The sequence below is a fragment of the Oncorhynchus tshawytscha genome, linkage group LG09, assembly GCF_018296145.1.
Source record: "Oncorhynchus tshawytscha isolate Ot180627B linkage group LG09, Otsh_v2.0, whole genome shotgun sequence".
Taxonomy (NCBI): Eukaryota; Metazoa; Chordata; class Actinopteri; order Salmoniformes; family Salmonidae; genus Oncorhynchus; species Oncorhynchus tshawytscha.
The window spans coordinates 45,000,395-45,020,950 of record NC_056437.1 but is presented as its reverse complement, the minus strand read 5'-3'; the positions used below and the strand labels follow the sequence as shown (position 1 = coordinate 45,020,950).

At 42.7% G+C, this 20,556-nt stretch overlaps 2 protein-coding genes across 2 annotated transcripts; both read left to right on the top strand.

Annotated features, from left to right (window-relative positions):
* Positions 1–430: 430 nt before the first annotated feature.
* On the top strand, positions 431–8,348 carry LOC112258020 (delta-like protein B). Its single transcript, XM_024432070.2, has 7 exons — positions 431–868; positions 963–1,202; positions 1,311–1,368; positions 1,488–1,745; positions 2,535–2,896; positions 3,267–3,483; positions 6,835–8,348. Exons 1-7 carry the CDS (start codon positions 818–820, stop codon positions 7,554–7,556), a joined length of 1,908 nt encoding a protein of 635 aa, XP_024287838.1. The 5' UTR covers positions 431–817; the 3' UTR covers positions 7,557–8,348.
* A 2,086-nt stretch (positions 8,349–10,434) lies between these two features.
* Positions 10,435–19,202, top strand: LOC112258021 (protein phosphatase 1 regulatory subunit 14A-like). Its single transcript, XM_042326938.1, has 4 exons — positions 10,435–10,770; positions 14,928–15,008; positions 15,135–15,167; positions 18,658–19,202. Exons 1-4 carry the CDS (start codon positions 10,504–10,506, stop codon positions 18,826–18,828), a joined length of 552 nt encoding a protein of 183 aa, XP_042182872.1. The 5' UTR covers positions 10,435–10,503; the 3' UTR covers positions 18,829–19,202.
* Positions 19,203–20,556: the final 1,354 nt, after the last annotated feature.

Here is a 20,556-nt window from a genome sequence, read left to right as displayed (position 1 = left end):
AAAAGGCCTCCTGCGGGGACGGGGGCTGGAATTAAAAACAATGCATAAATTAAATATAAATATATGACAAAACACACATCACCACAAGAGACACAACACAACACTACATAAAGAGAGACCTAAGACAACATCATAGGAAGGCAGAAACACATGACAACACAGCATGGTAGCAACACAACATGGTAGCAGCACAAAACATGGTACAAAGATTAATGGGCACAGACAACAGCACAAAGGACAAGAAGGTAGAGACAACAATACATCACACAAAGCAGCCACAACAGTCAGTAAGAGTGTCCATGATTGAGTTTTTAAATGAAGAGATTGAAATAAAACTGTCCCGTTTGAGTGTTTGTTGCAGCTTGTTGCAGCTCTATAACTGTATAAAATATGTATTGTGCCAATCACACTTCAAATATGATTATGCTCTAAGTATAGGCCTTATGTTATTTTTGCTGATAAATTTAATCAGCACCAAATCCACACACATGTTCCGACGCGTCGTGGTTGTCCCTTGGGTCTTACCGTGCCCCGCCTCCTGACGCGTGACAGGGGCGCGCATCAGGGGTATAAAATTCATTCACTCTCATTAACCACCAGAACCAAAACAAGTGAAGACCAGCGTCCAGGACATAGGGAAGAGCGAGGACTTTGCCTGGACGGCTATACCTTTTCATACTAATTTTATGGTGTGACTGCAAGGATTTTTGTTCTATCCTAGTTTTTGGGAATACGCGCCTGTCACATTTCTATTGGACACAACGAATGCAAACACCTGCGGATTGTTGTATAGCTACCAACCAAACACCTGGCGGAAATGGCCTCGCTACCTCTTAGATGTGTCTTTGCTTTGGCTGTAGTGCAAGTGGTAAGTACGAAGTGTAACAATAAGGAAACATTCAATATTGCCGTGCTTTATGCACAGCATATCTCTAATGTCCAATTCGCTCTTCTCTTGGCAGGTATCATCTTCTGGTGTGTTCGAGCTGAAAGTCCATTCGTTCAACACTGCTCAGCGCATATGCAGAAGGCATAGGGACTGTCACATCTTTTTCAGAATTTGTCTCAAACACTCAGAGGACGTCATCCATGCGGAGCCACCATGCACTTTTGGAACAGGACACACCAACGTCATAAGCGCAGATCAGACCTCAATTTCCAGCAGCGCTCCTATTAGAATACCGTTCCATTTTAAGTGGCCGGTAAATCATATTTTATTCATAAATACTGCTACACAAGGAAATATAAATGTTATGTTACTCTATCATTCTTGCATAAACGTTTTAATACAGGATTTACCTCTATTACAGGGAACATTTTCGCTGATCATTGAAGCATGGAACGCAGAAATCCCTACAGAATACACAGGTAAGGTGTTGTTGCAGTAGGCTTATTATAGCACTTTTTTAAACAGCCTTCCTGTTACTTTAAAAAAAATCAGTATGCCAATAGGCTACTACAATACTACTTTTCTTATATTTTTTCAGACAACCAAAACAACCTGGTCAGCCGCTTGGCTACCAGAAGAAGACTGGCCATAGGCGAGGACTGGTCTCAAGACGTCCACTTCGGAGAGCAGAGCGAGCTGCGCTACTCCTATCACGCATTCTGTGACGAGTACTACTTTGGCGACAGCTGCGCCGAATACTGCAGACCCCGCGATGACACTCTGGGCCACTACAACTGTGACGTGGAGGGAAACAAACAATGTCTGGAGGGCTGGAAGGGCAACTACTGTTCTGATCGTAAGTTCAATCTACTTGGTTAACGTCAATGACTTTAGGCTACATTACTGTCCAGACTCAGATTCTGTCAACCAGGTTGTCTCAGTCTGCACTGTATAGGCCTATTGTAATTAGACTGCACAGTGCACACAAGGATTCATTGATAAATGAGGCAAATGTTAATTTTGGCATTCTCCTTAGTGAAAACAATGAATGCTCTTTGAAGGTGTCACAGGGGCAGTATATAGACCTGAATGATTGGTGGCAAAAATGTGTACATACAGGCTTACATATAATCACACCAATAATTAAGCATGTGCAACACATTTTAATTGTAAATTTTATGAAAATGTTTGTGCCAAGTTATTTCTAAACTAAGATTACTCTTCTGCCTCAATGATTTCAATTTAATCCCATAACCAGCCACTCTACTATTTTAGACAGGCATAATTGCATGAGCCTTAAGTATGTACTTTTATCTCAGAAAGCCTCCTGTTGCTTTGTAGACTTTATAGTAAGGAAGGCTTGTGGAGTTCGATCTGCCCTTTGTTCCCCTATAACAAAGGGAGAAAGAACCATGCCTCACCAGGGACACATGTTGGAGATGCTGTGTGTGTGTGAGGCAGAGGGCGAAAAGAAAGTCCTGGCTTCTGTTCCTACGGTCGAGTGCTCACCAGCTGCTTGGTTTAATACTTAACAAACAGTTGGGAGGGCCGGCAGTGGGGGGGCTCAGACAGAGTTGGTGGGTGGGTGGGTGCAAGCGTGCCCAATCTGCCCATTCATTGTAATCACCCTCCCCCCTCCCACCAGCCATCTGTTCGGCAGACTGCAGCGCGAGGCATGGCTACTGCGAGGCCCCTGGGGACTGCAAGTGCAGAATGGGTTGGCAGGGGCCCTCTTGCAATGAGTGTGTGCGCTACCCGGGCTGCCTCCATGGCACCTGCGTCCAGCCGTGGCAGTGTGACTGCAAGGAGGGCTGGGGCGGCCTCTTCTGCGACCAGGACCTAAACTACTGCACCAACCATCGGCCGTGTGCCAATGGTGCCACCTGTACCAACACAGGCCAGGGCAGCTTCACCTGTATCTGCCGCCCGGGCTACGGTGGCACCAACTGTGAGCTGGAGACCAACGAGTGTGACAGCAACCCCTGCAAGAACGGAGGCAGCTGCAATGTGAGTAATATTACAGCTTACAGGAAATAGGGATAGTTAAATATTGGCTCAGAATTTTTTTTTTTATATGTTCAATTGGGTGTTAATTAAACAATTTTGTATTTCGGTTAATTTGGCATTCCATGTTATATTGTTTTTTTTCTTAATCTTCCATTTGAAGGTAAAATGGAAATGTGTCCAAGGTACAAACGCAGTGTAACATAACACAGTAATAAACATGTTTAAATAAGACACAATGTCAGAAACATGATCAGTAATCATGGTTCATCTATGGATTGTAGAAAGCCAAAGCTCGGTCAAGGTGTCTGTCTAACGACAATTCTCTCAACATTATCAAAAATACTCTAATGACAATCATCTCTCTCTTTAGGACCTGGAGAACGACTACTCATGCACCTGCCCCCAGGGCTTCTATGGGAAGAACTGTGAGATCATCGCCATGACGTGTGCCGATGGGCCCTGTTTCAATGGAGGCACCTGCATGGAGATGCTGACGGGGGGCTATTCCTGCCGTTGCCCTCCCACCTACACTGGCTCCAACTGCGAGAAGAAACTGGACCGCTGCAGCAACAGCCCCTGTCTGAATGGTGAGTCTGACTGCAATGGATCAAGCTCAAATTGAAGTTTATAGTTTATTTGTAGGTATTAAAGTAGTTGTAATTCTTTGTTGGAGCGCTCGCACATAGAGTACAGTACATAGACATGTACAGTAAAAAGATTTTAAATGTGTTCAGTCATACAGTATGTTGAAGTCGGATGTTTACATACACCTTAGCCAAATACAATAAACTCAGTTTTTCACAATTCCTGACATTTAATCCAAGTAAGAATTCCTTGTCTTAGGTCAGTTAGGAGCACCACTTAATTTTAACAATGTGAAATGTCAGAATAATAGTAGAGTGATTTTATTTCAGGTTTTATTTCTTTCATCACATTCCTAGTGGTTCAGAAGTTTACATACACTCAATTAGTATTTGGTAGCATTGCCTTTAAATTGTTTAACTTTGGTCAAACATTTTGGGTAGCCTTCCACAAGCTTCCCACAATAAGTTGGGTGAATTTTGGCCCGTAACTCCTGACAGAGCTGGTGTAACTGAGTCAGGGTTGTAAGGCCTCCTTGCTCGCACACGCGTTTTCAGTTATGCCCAATAACTTTCTATAAGACTGAGGTCAGGGCTTTGTGATGGCCACTCCAATACCTTGAATTTGATGTCCTTAAGGCATTTTGCCACAACTTTGGAAGTATGCTTGGGGTCATTGTTCATTTGGAAGACCCATTTGTGACCAAGCTTTAACTTCCTGACTGATGTCTTGAGATGTTGCGTCAATATATCCACATCATTTTCCTCATGATGCCATCTATTTTGTGAAGTGCACCAGTCCCTCCTGCAGCAACGCATCCCCACAACATGATGCTGCCACCCCCGTGCTTCACGGTTGGGATGGTATTCTTTGGCTTGCAAGCCTCCCCTTTTTTCCTCCGAACATAACGATGGTCATTATGGCCAAACAGTTCTATTTTTGTTTCATCAGACCAGAGGACATTTCTCCAAAAAGTACAATCTTTGTCCCCATGTTCAGTTGCAAACCGTAGTCTGGCTTTGTTTTGGCGGTTTTGGAGCAGTGGCTTCTTCCTTGCTGAGCAGCTTTTCAGGTTTTATCGATATAGGACTAATTTTACTGTGAATATAGATACTTTTGTACCTGTTTCCTCCAGCATCTTCACAAGGTCCTTTGCTGTTGTTCTGGGATTGATTTGCACTTTCCGCACCAAAGTACGTTCATCTCTAGGAGACAGAACGCGTCTCCTTCCTGAGCGGTATTATGACTGTGTTGTCCCATGGTGTTTATACTTGCGCACTATTGTTTGTACAGATGAACGTGGTACCTTCAGCCGTTTGGAAATTGCTCGCAAGGATGAAACAGACTTGTGGAGGTCTACAATTTTTTTTCTGAGGTCTTGGCTGATTTCTTTTGATTTTTTCCATGATGTCAAGCAAAGAGGCACAGAGTTTGAAGATAGGCCTTGAAATACATCCACAGGTACACCTCCAATTGACTCAAATTATGTCAATCAGAAGCTTCTAAAGCCATGACATAATTTTCTGGAATTTTCCAAGCTGTTTAAAGACACAGTCAACTTAGTGTATGTAAACTTCTGACTAACTGGAATTGTGATACAGTGAAATAATCTGTCTGTAAACAATTGTTGGAAAAATTACTTGTCATGCACAAAGTAGATGTCCTAACCGACTTAACAAGAAATATGTGGAGTGGTTGAAACACTTAGGTTGATGTCATTAAAACTCATTTATGTAAACTTCCAAAAGTAGGAGAAAAGCAGCAGCCAGGTTGCTTGGTTTAAAAGGAGGATTACACTCTGATTAAAACTATTCTTGAACCTGGTAGTGGAGGTCTTGATGCTCCTGTGAGAATAGTGCACTCGCAGGGTGGCTGGGGTCTTTTGGGCCCTAGGAAGGGATCTGTCTGCATAGATGGCCTCAATGACACGGAGGGTAGTGCCAATGATTCTCTCTGCAGTGTGTGCTACCCTCTGAAACCTTTTGCAGTCTTATGCACTGGTGTTACCATACCACACATTGATGGATCCGGTCAGGATGCTCTCTACTGTGCATTGGTAGAAGTTGACTTGAGTGCTGGTACTCATGCCAAACTTCTTCAGTAGCCTCAGGAAATAGAGCCGCTGCTGTACCATCCTGATCACAGCGTTTGTGTTGGCTGTCCATATCAGATCGAATGAGATGGTTATGCCAAGGAATTTAAAACAGTCCACCAGCTCCCCAAATAACTGGAAACAGGTGAAAGTGGATGGAGAGGAGCTTGCCTTGGTTCTGGCAGCATCTAGTGGTTGAAGTACGCACCTGCACTTGCTTGAAGTACTTGATAATGAAGTACTTCACTTGGCTGGTAGAACAATGAATTAATACATGTTTTCAGGGTATATCAAATCAAATTTATTTATATAGCCCTTCATACATCAGCTGATATCTCAAAGTGCTGTACAGAAACCCAGCCTAAAACCCCAAACAGCAAGCAATGCAGGTGTAGAAGCACGGTGGCTAGGAAAAACTCCCTAGAAAGGCCAAAACCTAGGAAGAAACCTAGAGAGGAACCAGGCTATGTGGGGTGGCCAGTCCTCTTCTGGCTGTGCCGGGTGGAGATTATAACAGAACATGGCCAAGATGTTCAAATGTTCATAAATGACCAGCATGGTCGTATAATAATAAGGCAGAACAGTTGAGACTGGGGACAGCAAGGAGTCATCATGTCAGGTAGTCCTGGGGCATGGTCCTAGGGCTCAGGTCCTCCGAGAGAGAGAAAGAAAGAGAGAATTAGAGAGAGCATATTTGGGGTGGCCAGGCCTCTTCTGGCTGTGCCGGGTGGAGATTATAACAGAACACGGCCAAGATGTTCAAATGTTCATAAATGACCAGCATGGTCGAATAATAATAAGGCAGAACAGTTGAAACTGGAGCAGCAGCACAGCCAGGGTGACTGGGGACAGCAAGGAGTCATCATGTCAGGTAGTCCTGGGGCATGGTCCTAGGGCTCAGGTCCTCCGAGAGAGAGAGAAAGAGAGAATTAGAGAATGCACACTTAGATTCACACAGAACACCGAATAGGACAGGAGAGGTACTCCAGATATAACAAACTGACCCTAGCCCCCCGACACATTAACTACTGCAGCATAAATACTGGAGGCTGAGACAGGAGGGGTCAGGAGACACTGTGGCCCCATCCGAGGACACCCCCAGACAGGGCCAAACAGGAAGGATATAACCCCACCCACTTATATGAATATATATGAATTCATGATGTCATGAAGTGCCAACAGTGTGATATCACATCTTGTGCTACTTCAGAATGTGGTAGGCTGCAGTGTACTAATTGGCGCCGTGTGATATGTTGTCTTCTAGGTGGTGAGTGTCTAGACCTGGGTCAAAGCGTGCTGTGCCGCTGCCACTCAGGCTTTACCGGCGCCAACTGTCAGTTCAACATCGACGACTGTGCTTCAGTGCCGTGCCAGAACGCTGGCACCTGCCAGGACGGTGTGGATGACTACACCTGCTCATGCACACTGGGCTACGCCGGCAAGAACTGTAGCCTGCGCTCAGATGCCTGTGGCCGCGGTGCCAGCGCCCAGCCCTGCCAGAATGGCGGCACTTGCTTCACCCACTTCACGGGGCCCGTGTGCCAGTGCCCGCCGGGTTTCATGGGACCCAGCTGCGAGTTCACGCTGCAGCCCAGCTTCCATCCTGCCCCCCGACTGACCAATAAACCTTCCTCCACCGCCCTGACAGCCTCCTGTGTCCTGGCGTTACTCGCCCTTGGCCTGGCGATGGGCATTGTGGTGCTGCGGCGGCGCCGGCTGAGTGGCAGGAAGCAGCTGAACGACACGGCGGTGTTCAACGACCTGAAGACGGGGATCAACCGCTTCCCCAGCGAGAGAGAGGCTTTCATGGCGGCTAGTGGCCTGTTCAAGATCAGCAACAGTGACCCGCGCCTCAGCATGGCATCACTTGCATCGCTTAGACCCACAGATGACAGGACGGGCCGGGGACTTGGGGGGGAGCGCCACTCATTCTCCCCTGGACAGGACTACCTCTGGAGGGGGGACAGCGGGGCTGGGCTGAGATGAGCCACTGGCCTGGACCCAAGATGGACAGAAAAAGGGGACTGGACAGCCAAACACCTGGGGAGGGAGAGACAAAAACTGGGAGTAAGAACAGGGGATCATTAGCACTTATTTTTCTCTCTTTTTGAAATGTTAAGTTAATGAAGAAAAAGACAAACTGCTTGAATGTTTGGAAATTATTCCCCTCATTCTGAAAATGTTTGCTACACATTTTGACAATTTGTTTTGTTGGAAAACAACCTTGTGTCATGAAGAAGAATAGTAAATGACCTCTTGAAGTATGGGAACTTTAGGAAATCTCCTCAGAGAAAGGTCTTCCATGTCAAATAACCCAAAGAGATGACTACCAATTCCACATAACTACTTACGATAGACACTGACCTATCAATGCACTTGCTCCAACACAGTGATATTGACCAAATGACTCTGGAAGAACCATTTAAACCAAATACAGGAAGACCTGATTCTCTGACCTGTACTTTTTTTGGAAGACAATAGACTGTTATCAATGACCTTCAAGGAGATGAATACAGCAAATATATTCAACTTTTTCCACTGTTTTTGTTTGTAAGCTCATTTCACCAGAACTCTGATATTAGCAATTCCAAAAGATAAAACATATATATTTTTCATTTTAAAATTAACTATTATTTTGTCAACATACCATTTCCTAAGATGAAACTATCAGTCGTTATACCATCATTTGATTTATGTTATTTATTAAACTCAGCAACAACAAAAAAAATTTTTTTTTCAGGACCCTGTCTTTCAAAGATAATTTGTAAAAATCCAAATAACTTCACAGCTCTTCATTGTAAAGGGTTTAAACACTGTTTCCCATGCCTGTTCAATGAACCATAAATAATTAATGAACATGCACCTGTGGAATGGTCATTAAGACACTAACAGCTTACAGAAGGTAGGCAATTAAGGTCACAGTTATAAAAACTTAGGACACTAAAGAGGCCTTTCTAATGACTCTGAAAAACACCAAAAGAAAGATGGCCAGGTTCCCTGCTCATCTGCGTGAATGTGTCTTAGGCGTGCTGCAAGGAGGCATGAGGACTGCAGATGTGGCAGGGGCAATAAATTGCAATGTCCGTACTGTGAGACGCCTACAACAGCGCTACACGGAGACAGGACGGACAGCTGATCATCCTCGCAGTAGCAGACCACGTGTAACAACACCTGCACAGGATCGGTACATCCGAACATCACACCTGCTGGAGGGGTACAGGATGGCAACAACAACTGCCCGAATTACACCAGGAATGCACAATCCCTCCATCAATGATCAGACTGTCCGCAATAGACTGAGAGAGGCTGGTATGGGAGCTTGTAGGCCTGTTGTAAGGCAAGTCCTCACCAGACATCACCGGCAACAACGTCGCCTATGGGCACAAACCCACCGTCGCTGAACCAGACAGGACTGGCAAAAAGTGCTCTTCACTGACAAGTCACTGTTTTGTCTCACCGGGGGTGATGGTTGGATTCGCGTTTATCGTCGACGCAATGAGCGTTACACCGAGGTCTGTACTCTGGAGTGGGATCAATTTGGTGGTGGAGGGTCCGTCATGGTCTGGGGCGGTGTATCACAGCATCATCGGACTGAGCTTGTTGTCATTGTAGGCAATCTCAACGCTATGCATTATAGGGAAGACAACCTCCTCCCTCATGTGGTACCCTTCCTGCAGGCTCATCCTGACATGACCCTCCAGCATGACAATGCCACCAGCCATACTGCTCATTCTGTGCGTGATTTGCTGCAAGACAGGAATGTCAGTGTTCTGCCATGGCCAGTGAAGAGCCCGGATCTCAATCCCATTGAGCACGTCTGGGACCTGTTGGATCGGAGAGTGAGAGCTAGGGCCATTCCCCCCAGAAATGTCCGGGAACTTACAGGTGCCTTGGAAGAGTGGGGTAACATCTCACAGCAAGAACTGGCAAATCTGGTGCAGTCCATGAGGAGGAGATGCACTGCAGTACTTAATGCAGCTGGTGGCCACACCAGATACTGACTGTTATGTTTGATTTTGTCCCCGCCCCTTTGTTCAGGGCCACATTATTCCATTTCTGTTAGTCATATGTCTGTGGAACTTGTTCAGTTTGTCTCAGTTGTTGAATCTTATGTTCCTACAAATATTTACACGTTAAGTTTGCTGACAAACACAGTTGACAGTGAGAGGACTTTTTTCTTTTTTTTTGCTGAGTTTATATGTAAAATGTTTTCCTTTTGTCACAAATTCAGAGATATATTTATGTGATCCTAAATAAACAACTTGTTCTACATCTTTGATTATTCTGTGTAATCTAAATACACCAGGAATATTCCGGGGAAATTATTTATGACCTGAAATCAATGAACATGTGACTTTGATACACGGATTATGAGTATTGCTGTTTCTGAAGAACAGCCAGTGTAAATGTATGTTCATGCCAAAGTTAGTTTGTCAGGCATTTGCTAAAAAAAAATATATGTTTTAAGTTTTTTGTTGCTGTGAGTGTTTGTGTTGAATAAAAACTATAAAATCATCAGCTTTTGTCACCTATCGATTGAGTATCAACATAGAGCAAGTTGGCCCTATGATAGACAAAGGTATAAATGTCATTCAATTCAAATGTTGTTTGAAAATAAGCCTATAATGAGGGGTTTATGTAAAACGATTGGTATATAATGTGAGAAGTAACCTGCCATTGCATAATGTACGCAAGGTAGGCCTACCCAATTAGCAAAATTATTCGAATGCTTGCTCAAACACATGTTTATATAATATTTTTTTTTTTTTTCCCAGAATTTGTCCCAATTTCTGTCTGTGTTGGTTTAACAACCTACAATCTTTCGGTCACTTTTTACTGTGTGCTTTTTTTCGGTGCGCTTCCGCAGGAAAGAGTTGAAACTAGAACCCGAAGACTGTTTAGGTTTGCTACATATAATGTTGTCGAATCCACAATGACATTCTCGCTTCAACCCACACAGTGTTTCAAGCTCCCATTTGCTTGGGAACCAGTCAGACCAGACATGGCAGCCGACAGGGTCGGACGGATGCGAACAGAGGAAGTCCACTCATCAGATTTGGAAACGTCTCGAGAACACGGAGTCAAACTACAGAAGAGACAAGCTCGAGTGACTGTGAAATACAACAGAAAAGAGCTACAGAGACGACTGGACGTGGAGAAATGGATCGATGACTGCTTGGATGAGCTGTACTTGAGCAAAGTGAGTGCCGTCATAGCCTATGGATCATAATAATGGTCACCACACAAAGTGTCTTGTAAGTGCTCAGGCAATAGGTTTCAGACTGTTAAGAGATTTTGGGTATCATGGCAAGTTAACTTTCTAATCAGGCAATATTATCTGAAAGTTTCCCATCCTTTCAGAATGAGAACTTTGCTCTTTCACCTTTTCCAAAATCAATAGAATTTGATTTTAAAAATAGTTCACTTTTATGTTTAAAAACAAGGCTTTGAGTAGGATATTCATATAAAAAGGGCTGGGTTTGTGCTCTGTATAGACACACTGTACATAACACATGGATCTCAACATTAAACTTGTACTTTTCGCAGCACTGAGGGTATTACAGGGTTTTATAACCCATGTCTAACAGGCAGACAAATGAACACTCCTCTGAGACACAAACAATGTAGAATAACTACTGTAGTATATTCCAACACAATAACTTGTACTTGAAATTACAGAGGCATTTCTAAACCAGCTGTTCTGCGTCGTCCGTAACAGGACTAAGCAGACTTGCACATTGTTGTGGGCGTGGTATATGAGATGTATATACAAGGCGTATACAATATGTATGTTATGAGAGGGCACAGTGTCCATAAAAGGACCGGAGAAGATGCAAGGTGCACTGTGGACTAAGGCTCTGTCCAAAATGGCACCCTATTCCCTATAGTTCACTACTTTTGACCAGGGATCTATGGGTAGTGCACTAGGGAATAACGTGCCATGTCAGATGTAGCCTAAGTCTTGAGCCACCACTGTAGCAGCCGCCTCCTGACAGAGACACATGTATACATGGTGGCTGGGGGGATGCTAACTCGTTGCCTTACATGGCCACTTGGAAAAAGGGAAAGGAACAGAAATGGAACTTCATCCCTCATTCCCTCCCTTACAGAGAGGGAATGAGGGATAAAGGATGAGAAACAGAGAAGAGAATGTACAGAGGATGGGATTAATACTCCTTGAGGTAAGGGTAAACATACTGCAGCTGGCCATGTGATATCACTAGCCAGATGTTTTGCTCTGCTGTGATGGTTTGGGGATACAGGTCTCCTAGTGGCAGGGAGCCTAGCGGTAAAGAGCGTTGGGCCAGTAACCGAAAAGTATCTGGTTCAAATTCATAAGCCAACTAGGTAAAACATCTGTCAATGTGCCCTTGAGGAAGGCACTTAACCCTAATTGCTCCTGTAAGTCGCTCTGGGTAAAAGTGTCTGATAAATTATTAAAATGTCAAAATATAACATTCTGCTCCATGTTCTTGTCTGCATCTGAAATGTCAGCCTATTCCTTATGTAGTGCACTAATTTTGACCAGAGCTCTATGGTCAAAGTTATGCACTATATAGGGAATAGGCTGCAATTTTGGACACAAAACTTGTAACAATACTGCACCTTGTAACCTTGTAGCAATACTGCAAGCTTCCTGCCATCCAGGACCTACAGTACCAGTCAAAAGTTTGGAATACACCTACTCATTCAAAGGTTTTGTAACGATGTGTGCTGAGAGTCGGGAAGCAAGTTCAGGGAGTGAGTGTTTTAATAAATAAACACACCATAATATCAAATAAGAACAACGCACAGAAATGACACAGGAACAGAAACAATGACGCCTGAGGAAGAACCCAAAGGGAGTGACATATGTAGGGCAGGTAATCAAGGAGGTGATGGAGTCCAGGTGAGTCTGATGACGCGCAGGTACGCGTAACGATGGTGACAGGTGTGCGCCATAACGAGCAGCCTGGTGACCTAGAGGCCAGAGAGGGAGCACACATGACAGGTTTTTCTTTATTTTTTACTATTTTCTACATTGTAGAATAGTGAAGACATCAAAACTATGAAATAACACATATGGAATCATGTAGTAATCAAAAAAGTGTTAAACAAATCAAAATATATTTTATATTGTAGATTTTTCTTAGTAGCCACCTTTTGCATTGATGACAGCTTACGTTTGATTTTATTTTCTATTTTTTTTACTTCAGTTTTTTTTTTCTTTTTTGTTCTTAACTGTATTGTTGGTTAAGGACTTGTAAGTAAGCATTTCTCGGTAAGGTGCCAAATACCTGTTGTATTTGGCGCATTTGTCAAATAAACTTTGATTTGATTTGATTTTAGTACACTACTAGTGTAAAGCAGGACATTCAACCCTATAGGGCCACAAGTGCACCTTGTTGGCCCATGCCTGATCTCAGCTAAGCATTAGGTCAGATAAACAATAATGTCAGCAACTATCATTTTAGGATATGCCCTTAAGAGAGAAATTTTATGGATTTTATGACGGTAAAATCCAGCCACCCAGAAGTCGAGCAGGTACCAGGCCGGCAGGTCAGAGGAGTTGTGTGGAGAGGAGGCTGATCTTCAACTGGTCTGGAACAACAGAGCTCAGTTCTGTCTGGCTAGGCCACTGATACAGTTTGGAGAGTTGGATACATGGACATTGCTGCTATTACTTTTCTACTCTGATAATATACAGTATACATCTGTGTGTGTTTTTAATATACAGTTGAAGTCAGAAGTTTACATACACTTTAGCCAAATACATTAAAACTCAGATTTTCACAATTCCTGACATTTAATCCAAGTAAAAATTCCCTGTTTGAGGTCAGTTAGGGTCACCACTTTATTTTAAGAATGTGAAATGTCAGAATAATAGTAGAGATAATGATTTATTTAAAATTGTATTTCTTTCATCACATTCCCAGTGGGTCAGAAGTTTACATACACAAAATTATTTTTTGGTAGCTTTGCCTTTAAATTGTTTAACTTGAGTCAAACGTTTCGGGTAGCCTTCCACAAGCTTCCAACAATAAGTTGGGTGAATTTTGGCCCATTCCTCCTGACAGAGTTGGTGTAACTGAGTCAGGTTGGTAGGCCTCCTTGCTCGCACACGCTTTTTCAGTTCTGCCCACAAATTTTTCTATAGGATTGAGGTCAGGGCTTTGTGATAGCCACTCCAATACCTTGACTTTGTTGTCCTTAAGCCATTTTGCCATAACTTTGGAAGTATGCTTGGGTCATTGTCCATTTGGAAGACCCATTTGTGACCAAGCTTTAACTTCCTGACTGATGTCTTGAGATGTTGCTTCAATATATCCACATCATTTTCCTACCTCATGATGCCATCTTTATTGTGAAGTGCACCAGTCCCTCCTTCAGCAAAACACCCCCACAACATGATGCTGCCACCCCCGTGCTTCACGGTTGGAATGGTGTTCTTCTGTCTTGCAAGCCTCCCCCTTTTTACTCCAAACATAACGATGGTCATTATTGCCAAACAGTTCTATTTTTGTTTCATCAGACCAGAGGACATTTCTCCAAAAAGTACAATCTTTGTCCCCATGTTCAGTTGCAAACCGTAGTCTGGTTTTGTTATGGCGGTTTTGGAGCAGTGGCTTCTTCCTTGCTGAGCGGCCTTTCAGGTTATGTCGATATAGGACTCGTTTTACTGTCGATATAGATACATGTGTACCTGTTTCCTCCAGCATCTTCACACGGTCCTTTGCTGTTGTTCTGGGATTGATTCACACTTTTCGCACCAAAGTACGTTCATCTCTAGGAGAAAACGCGTCTCCTTCCTGAGCGGTATGACGGCTGCGTGGTCCCATGATGTTTATACTTGTGCACTATTGTTTGTACAGATGAACGTGGTACCTTCAGGCGATTGTAAATTTCTCGCAAGGATGAACTAGACTTGTGGAGGTCTACAATTTTTTTTCTGAGGTCTTGGCTGACTTCTTTAGATTTCCCCATGATGTCAAGCAAAGAAACACTGACTTTGAAGGTAGGCCTTGAAATACATCCACAGGTACACCACCAATTGACTCAAATGATGTCAATGAGCCTATCAGAAGCTTCTAAAGCCATGACATCATTCTCTGGAATTTTCCAAGCTGTTTAAAGACACAGCCAACTTAGTGTATGTAAACTTCTGACCCACTGGAATTGTGATACAGTGAATTATAAGTGAAATAATCTGTCTGTAAACAATGGTTGGAAAAATTACTTGTGTCATGCTCAAAGTAGATGTCCTAACTGACTTGCCAAAACTATAGTTTGTTAATAATACATTTGTGGAGTGCTTGAAAAAAGAGTTTTAATGACTCCAACCTAAGTGTATGTAAACTTCTGACTTGTGTTTTGCAGGACGATGACATGCCAGATGAGGTAAACATTGATAATCTGTTAGACCTGGCTAGCAATGAAGAGCGAGTGAAAAAGTTAAAGGTAGGCCCCGCCCACCCAACGTTGCTCTGATCATGGACTCAGACCAACCAGACTTTGACAGATAAGTTAACTGCTGGAATTTTGATACAAGGAATTTTCTCTTCTTTAAACTATTTTCACCATCAGGAGATCCTTCAGACATGCAGCAACAACACAGAGGTATGTTTTAACCTAATATTTTATGATATGGAATAATCATGCATATTAAGTCATACCTTTTATATATACACACACACAAACACACACACACACACACACACACACACACACACACACACACACTCTGTATAGGCCTTAGATAAGAGGCAGCAGTGTCTGACACCTCCTTCCACTGTCACCCCACATGCCTTACAATGACCGTCTGTCCTAGCCTTCTCTCTCTCTCTCTTCCCTATTTCTTCTCTTCTGTTTTGCCCCCTCTTCTCTGTTGTAACAAAGGACCTATTTTGACAAAGGACAGGGCCCACACTGGCCCGCTCAGTCCCATACACGCATGCGCATGCAACAGAGCATGTGAGCACAGTTGAGCTGTTGGAAATCCCGCTCATCACTCATGGAGTGGTGCTTCTGGCGCTCCTTGTCCTTTCCTACCGCTCAGCTAAAAACCGCTCCACACTCAGGAGAAAAACCTCCCGCTCCAAACTCACTACATTAATTAAAATCACAATTGAACCAACACCCATCTATTTGTGTGACTACCTGGACTGACCAATTGGTTTTTAAAGTATTGAAACCAAACCATATGGATTTGAATGAAAGTATTTGAATAAACATGAAAACTGAATGTAAGAAGCGAACATAGTTTCAAGGAGCTTTCAGTTTTGATTGGGATATTTTGCCTAAAAAACATTCCTTTCTTTTAGCATGTAAGTTCATGGTAAGTACACAATCATGCTTTTGGGATAAGTGTCTTTTCAGATTCCACAATGATTCTTTAGCTGTGGACACTACATCACTGTACTCCCTCTCTTGCTCTTGGTCCTCCTTTTTGTAAGTCACCTTGATTTAGCACATGCATTTGTAGTCTACGACAAGCAGACTACAAATACAAGCTGGGGCGGGCATGCCCTGAGTTCATGAAGTGAGTGCTAATGGATTGAAATTGGAACTGGCGAGAAGGCCGATGCTCCAGCCTTTGGGAATCTCGCTCCCCACCCCAGTCAAATTGGGAACGCTCCAACTCTGCTCCGCTCTCATACTCTGGCATGCACGCACACATGCTTCCACACACACACACACACACACACACACACACACACACACACACACATCAGGTGAATCCAGGTGTTCTGGAGACCAAACCTAGAGCGGCGGGTTTGAGACTTCTCTATTTTCTGTCTCCCACTCTAATTCCTATCTATGTATTATCTATCTTTTGTTAATCTACCTGTCGTGTCAGATTTTGAAATTATGCTTTACAGCGGAAGCAATCCAAGCGTTTGCGTAAGTTTATCGATCGCACGATAAAACATTAAGTACACTTAGCATCAGGTAGCTCGGTCACAAAAATCAGAAAAGCAATCAAATTAATCGTTTACCTTGATGATCTTCGGATGTTTTCACTCACGAGACTCCCAGTTACACAACAAATGTTCCATTTGTTCCATAAAGATGATTTTTATATCCAAAATACCTCCGTTTGTTTGTCGCGTTAGTTTCAGAAATCCACAGGAAAGAGGGGTCACGACAACGCAGACGAAAATTCCAAATAGTTTCCATAATGTCCACAGAAAAATTTTAAATGAACGTACGCGAAACGGTCTGTGAGGAATGTTACTCAACAAGCATAACACAGTATTTTAAAAAGACGGAAGTCAGGGAAAACGGAAAGAGGTATCCTGCACGTATTCAAGTTAAAAGTCTCCATTCTCTATTACTCCTCAGTTGAGTTTACTTCACATTTAGGTCGCTAATGCAATGGATTTGTTTGCCAGCGCAGGTCTAGATAGCACTAACTGTATTATGCCTACTACAGTGAAGTTTCAGTCTGTTAGGTGTATCTCTACAGCATGGGCATATCTTTGAGTGACGTGGACATCCCCATGCATGCACTTAATCAAAATATGACTAATTCAATATTGCACCATCCATTCTCTGGGCTCTGTCTGCAATCATAACCAGTAGTATATACCAGGAATAATGATTTAATAATTTACCAATATTTACCAATATTTGGTCATATTTGATATATTTGGTAAATATTTGGTAAATCTATGAATTATGTATGACCACTAGAGTCTTTGACAGTCAAAATCTTGTATAGAATATTTTGAAATGTATTTCATAACTCAAAATCGAGTCAAAACGTATTCTGTAGGAAACATAATTTGACATGATTTCTATGAACCGAGTCATGAACATATGAACTTAATGTAGGGAGAGGTTAAACATAGTCTAAGTCTGGCATGAGCTAATTCCCACACTTTAATAATTAATAATAATTATGTTGCAGTGGTCTTGGGTAGTCTCCGTATAGGCTATTCCCACCATCGCGACACTGCTGCCCAGTTGAAGAGCTTGTGATCCCCATGCAGCACCATGCGCCTTTGGAAAAGCCCCCCTCAGCCTCAGAAGATGTCCTTCTGAAGGCATGCATCCATGGAGTCATTATACCTAATGTAACCTAATGAATCACACTTTTTCCAGTATTTGGGAGCATGGACTGTAGGCCTTATATTAGGTATTTTTGACTGTTGTGTTTGCGAATTCCACTCTGTATGTAGGCTTGTTATAGTAATTTGTGTTGCACAATCCCATCACACAGAGGCTAAATTAATTTCAATTAATGAGACAAAACTAAATATTTAACTGTTGGCTATAACCTGTCCTGAGCGAAATAGCCAATGAGACTTGCTTGGGCCAAGAAACACTTGCAATGGACATTACCACGGGGGAAGTCTGTCCTTTTGTCTGGTGAGTCAAAATTAGAGATTTTTGGTTCCAACCGCTGTGTCTTTCTGAGATGCAGAGTAGGTTAACGGATGATCTCTGCATGTGTAGTTCTCACCGAGAAGCATGGAGGAGGAGGTGTAATGGTGTGGGGGTGCTTTGCTGGTGACACTATCTGTGATTAATTTAGAATTCAAGGCACACTTAACCAGCATGGCTAACACAGCATTCTGCAGCGATACGCCATCTCATCTGGTTTGCGCTTAGTGGGACAATCAATTGTTTTTAAACAGGACAATGACCCAAAACACACCTCCAGGCTGTGTAAGGGCTATCTGACCAAAATGGAGGGTGATGGTGGTGCATCAAATGACCTGGCCTCCACAATCACCCAACCTCAACCCAATTGATATGGTTTGGGATGAGTTGGACAGCAGAGTGAAGGAAAAGCTCCCAACAAGTGCTCAGCATATGGAAAAGCAATTCTCATAAAGCTGGTTGAGAGAATGCCATGAGTGTATAAAGCTGTCATCAAGGCAAAAGGTGGCTACTATGAAGAATCTAAAATATATTTTGATTTGTTTAACACTTTTTTGGTTACAACACGATTCCATATGGATTCTTTCATAGTATGATGTCTTCACTATTATTACACAATGTAGAAAATCATAAAAATAAAGAAAAACCCTTGAATGAGTAGGTGTGTCCAAACTTTTGACTAGTACTGTACATGATGCTACTATATGTCCCTCCATGCCAGGCCTTCATCGGAGAGCTGTTGGTCAAGCTGGAGGGCCTTCACAAGCAGGAGGAGCTGGCTACCGAGGGCATCGAACACCCCTCCCACTACAACCACGCCCAGCACCACCATCAGCCCTACCACTTTAACAGACCCCACTGGCCCCGAACCCACACCCACCAGACCCCCTGAGCTCACCAAACCCCTGACATATGACCTCTGACTGGGATCGTAAAACTCTGAAAATGTTCCCAAAATTCCCATGTTTTCCATAAATTCTGGTTGGAGAATTTCTGGAATCAGGAGGGAATAAGCAGGTACCAAGTAACCAAGTATTCCCGGGAATCCTACAGTCGGGATTTCTAGAAAACCTGGGAATTTTGGGAATGTTTCTGTACATTTGTTTCCCTGTCACGCCATTTCATCCCAGTCATCTTGGCAGTGATGGCCCCCAGCCAGTTTGCCCTCTTGTTTGTACTGTCAACTTTATTTTTGAGTGAATTTAAATTAATTAAATTAATTCATCATATTAAAATGGAGGTAAATAAAACATATGTCAATCACTATAGGGCCTGTATTGTCGTTGTTGTTGTCATTCAAAAAGACGCTGTAGATTGGCTGCTTCGACAAGGTTTTAAAAGAACAGCATGTCTAGCCTGGTCCCAGGTCCTGCATTCAGTAGCATTGCTGATCTTGGATATCGTTTTGCCATTTAGATCATAATGAAGAAGATTAAATAGAGAGAGGGACTTAATCCTAGATCAACACTCTTTCTCTGGGACGCTTTATGAATATGGGCCTGGAGATCTGTATGTGCTTTAGGCAACTCCTCTTTTTATGGTTGTCATGCTTTACATGCACTGTCCTAGGCAGTTTATCTTTGGCTCTAGTTCAAAAAGAGGCGACAGAGTTACTACTCTGGGCTCTTGCATGTGACGTAGCCTACAGTACGTCCGTCCTTCTTTTGTACAGGTTTGTCTACATGACAGGCCAGGGCTGGGTCAGGCATGTCATCTTTTAGAAGGGGGTTCCTATGGAGACAGATAGCTGCCAAAAGGTTGAACGTACTTATTGTCAGGATCGTAAGAAAAGTCATGTGTGAAACATTAAACGTAAACATGAAATTTTTAAAAAATCTTTGAACAGATAATCACCATGTTACGATTACGGACTAACATTTTAGGCTTGAGCAAATCTTATGTTCCAATTCTGACGTACCTTAACACCTTTCAGAGTTTTATCAGTTTAATCTCACCAACAAAAATGAACGTACGCGAAACGGTCTGTGAGGAATGTTACTCAACAAGCATAACACAGTATTTTAAAAAGACGGAAGTCAGGGAAAATGGAAAGAGTTATCCTGCACGTACTCAAGTTAAAAGTCTCCATTCTCTATTACTCCTCAGTTGAGTATACTTCACATTTAGGTCGCTAATGCAATGGATTTGTTTGCCAGCGCAGGTCTAGATAGCACTAACTGTATTATGCCTACTACAGTGAAGTTTCAGTCTGTTAGGTGTATCTCTACAGCATGGGCATATCTTTGAGTGACGTGGACATCCCCATGCATGCACTTAATCAAAATATGACTAATTCAATATTGCACCATCCATTCTCTGGGCTCTGTCTTCAATCATAACCAGTAGTATATACCAGGAATAATGATTTAATAATTTACCAATATTTACCAATATTTGGTAATATTTGGTAATATTTGGTAAATATTTGGTAAATCTATGAATTATGTATGACCACTAGAGTCTTTGACAGTCAAAATCTTTTATAGAATATTTTGAAATGTTTTTTCATCACATTTCATCACTCAAAATTGAGTCAAAACGTATTCTGTAGGAAACATAATTTGACATGATTTCTATGAATCGAGTCATGAACATATGAACTTAATGTAGGGAGAGGTTA

Coding starts and splice junctions, on each gene's coding strand:
- LOC112258021 (XM_042326938.1), top strand. CDS start 10,504: ATGACATTCTCGCTTCAACCCACACAGTGTTTCAAGCTCCCATTTGCT. Junction 15,009..15,134: donor AGCGAGTGAAAAAGTTAAAG/GTAGGCCCCGCC, acceptor TTTCACCATCAG/GAGATCCTTCAGACATGCAG. Junction 15,168..18,657: donor CATGCAGCAACAACACAGAG/GTATGTTTTAAC, acceptor CCTCCATGCCAG/GCCTTCATCGGAGAGCTGTT.
- LOC112258020 (XM_024432070.2), top strand. CDS start 818: ATGGCCTCGCTACCTCTTAGATGTGTCTTTGCTTTGGCTGTAGTGCAA. Junction 2,897..3,266: donor AGAACGGAGGCAGCTGCAAT/GTGAGTAATATT, acceptor CTCTCTCTTTAG/GACCTGGAGAACGACTACTC. Junction 3,484..6,834: donor CAACAGCCCCTGTCTGAATG/GTGAGTCTGACT, acceptor GTTGTCTTCTAG/GTGGTGAGTGTCTAGACCTG.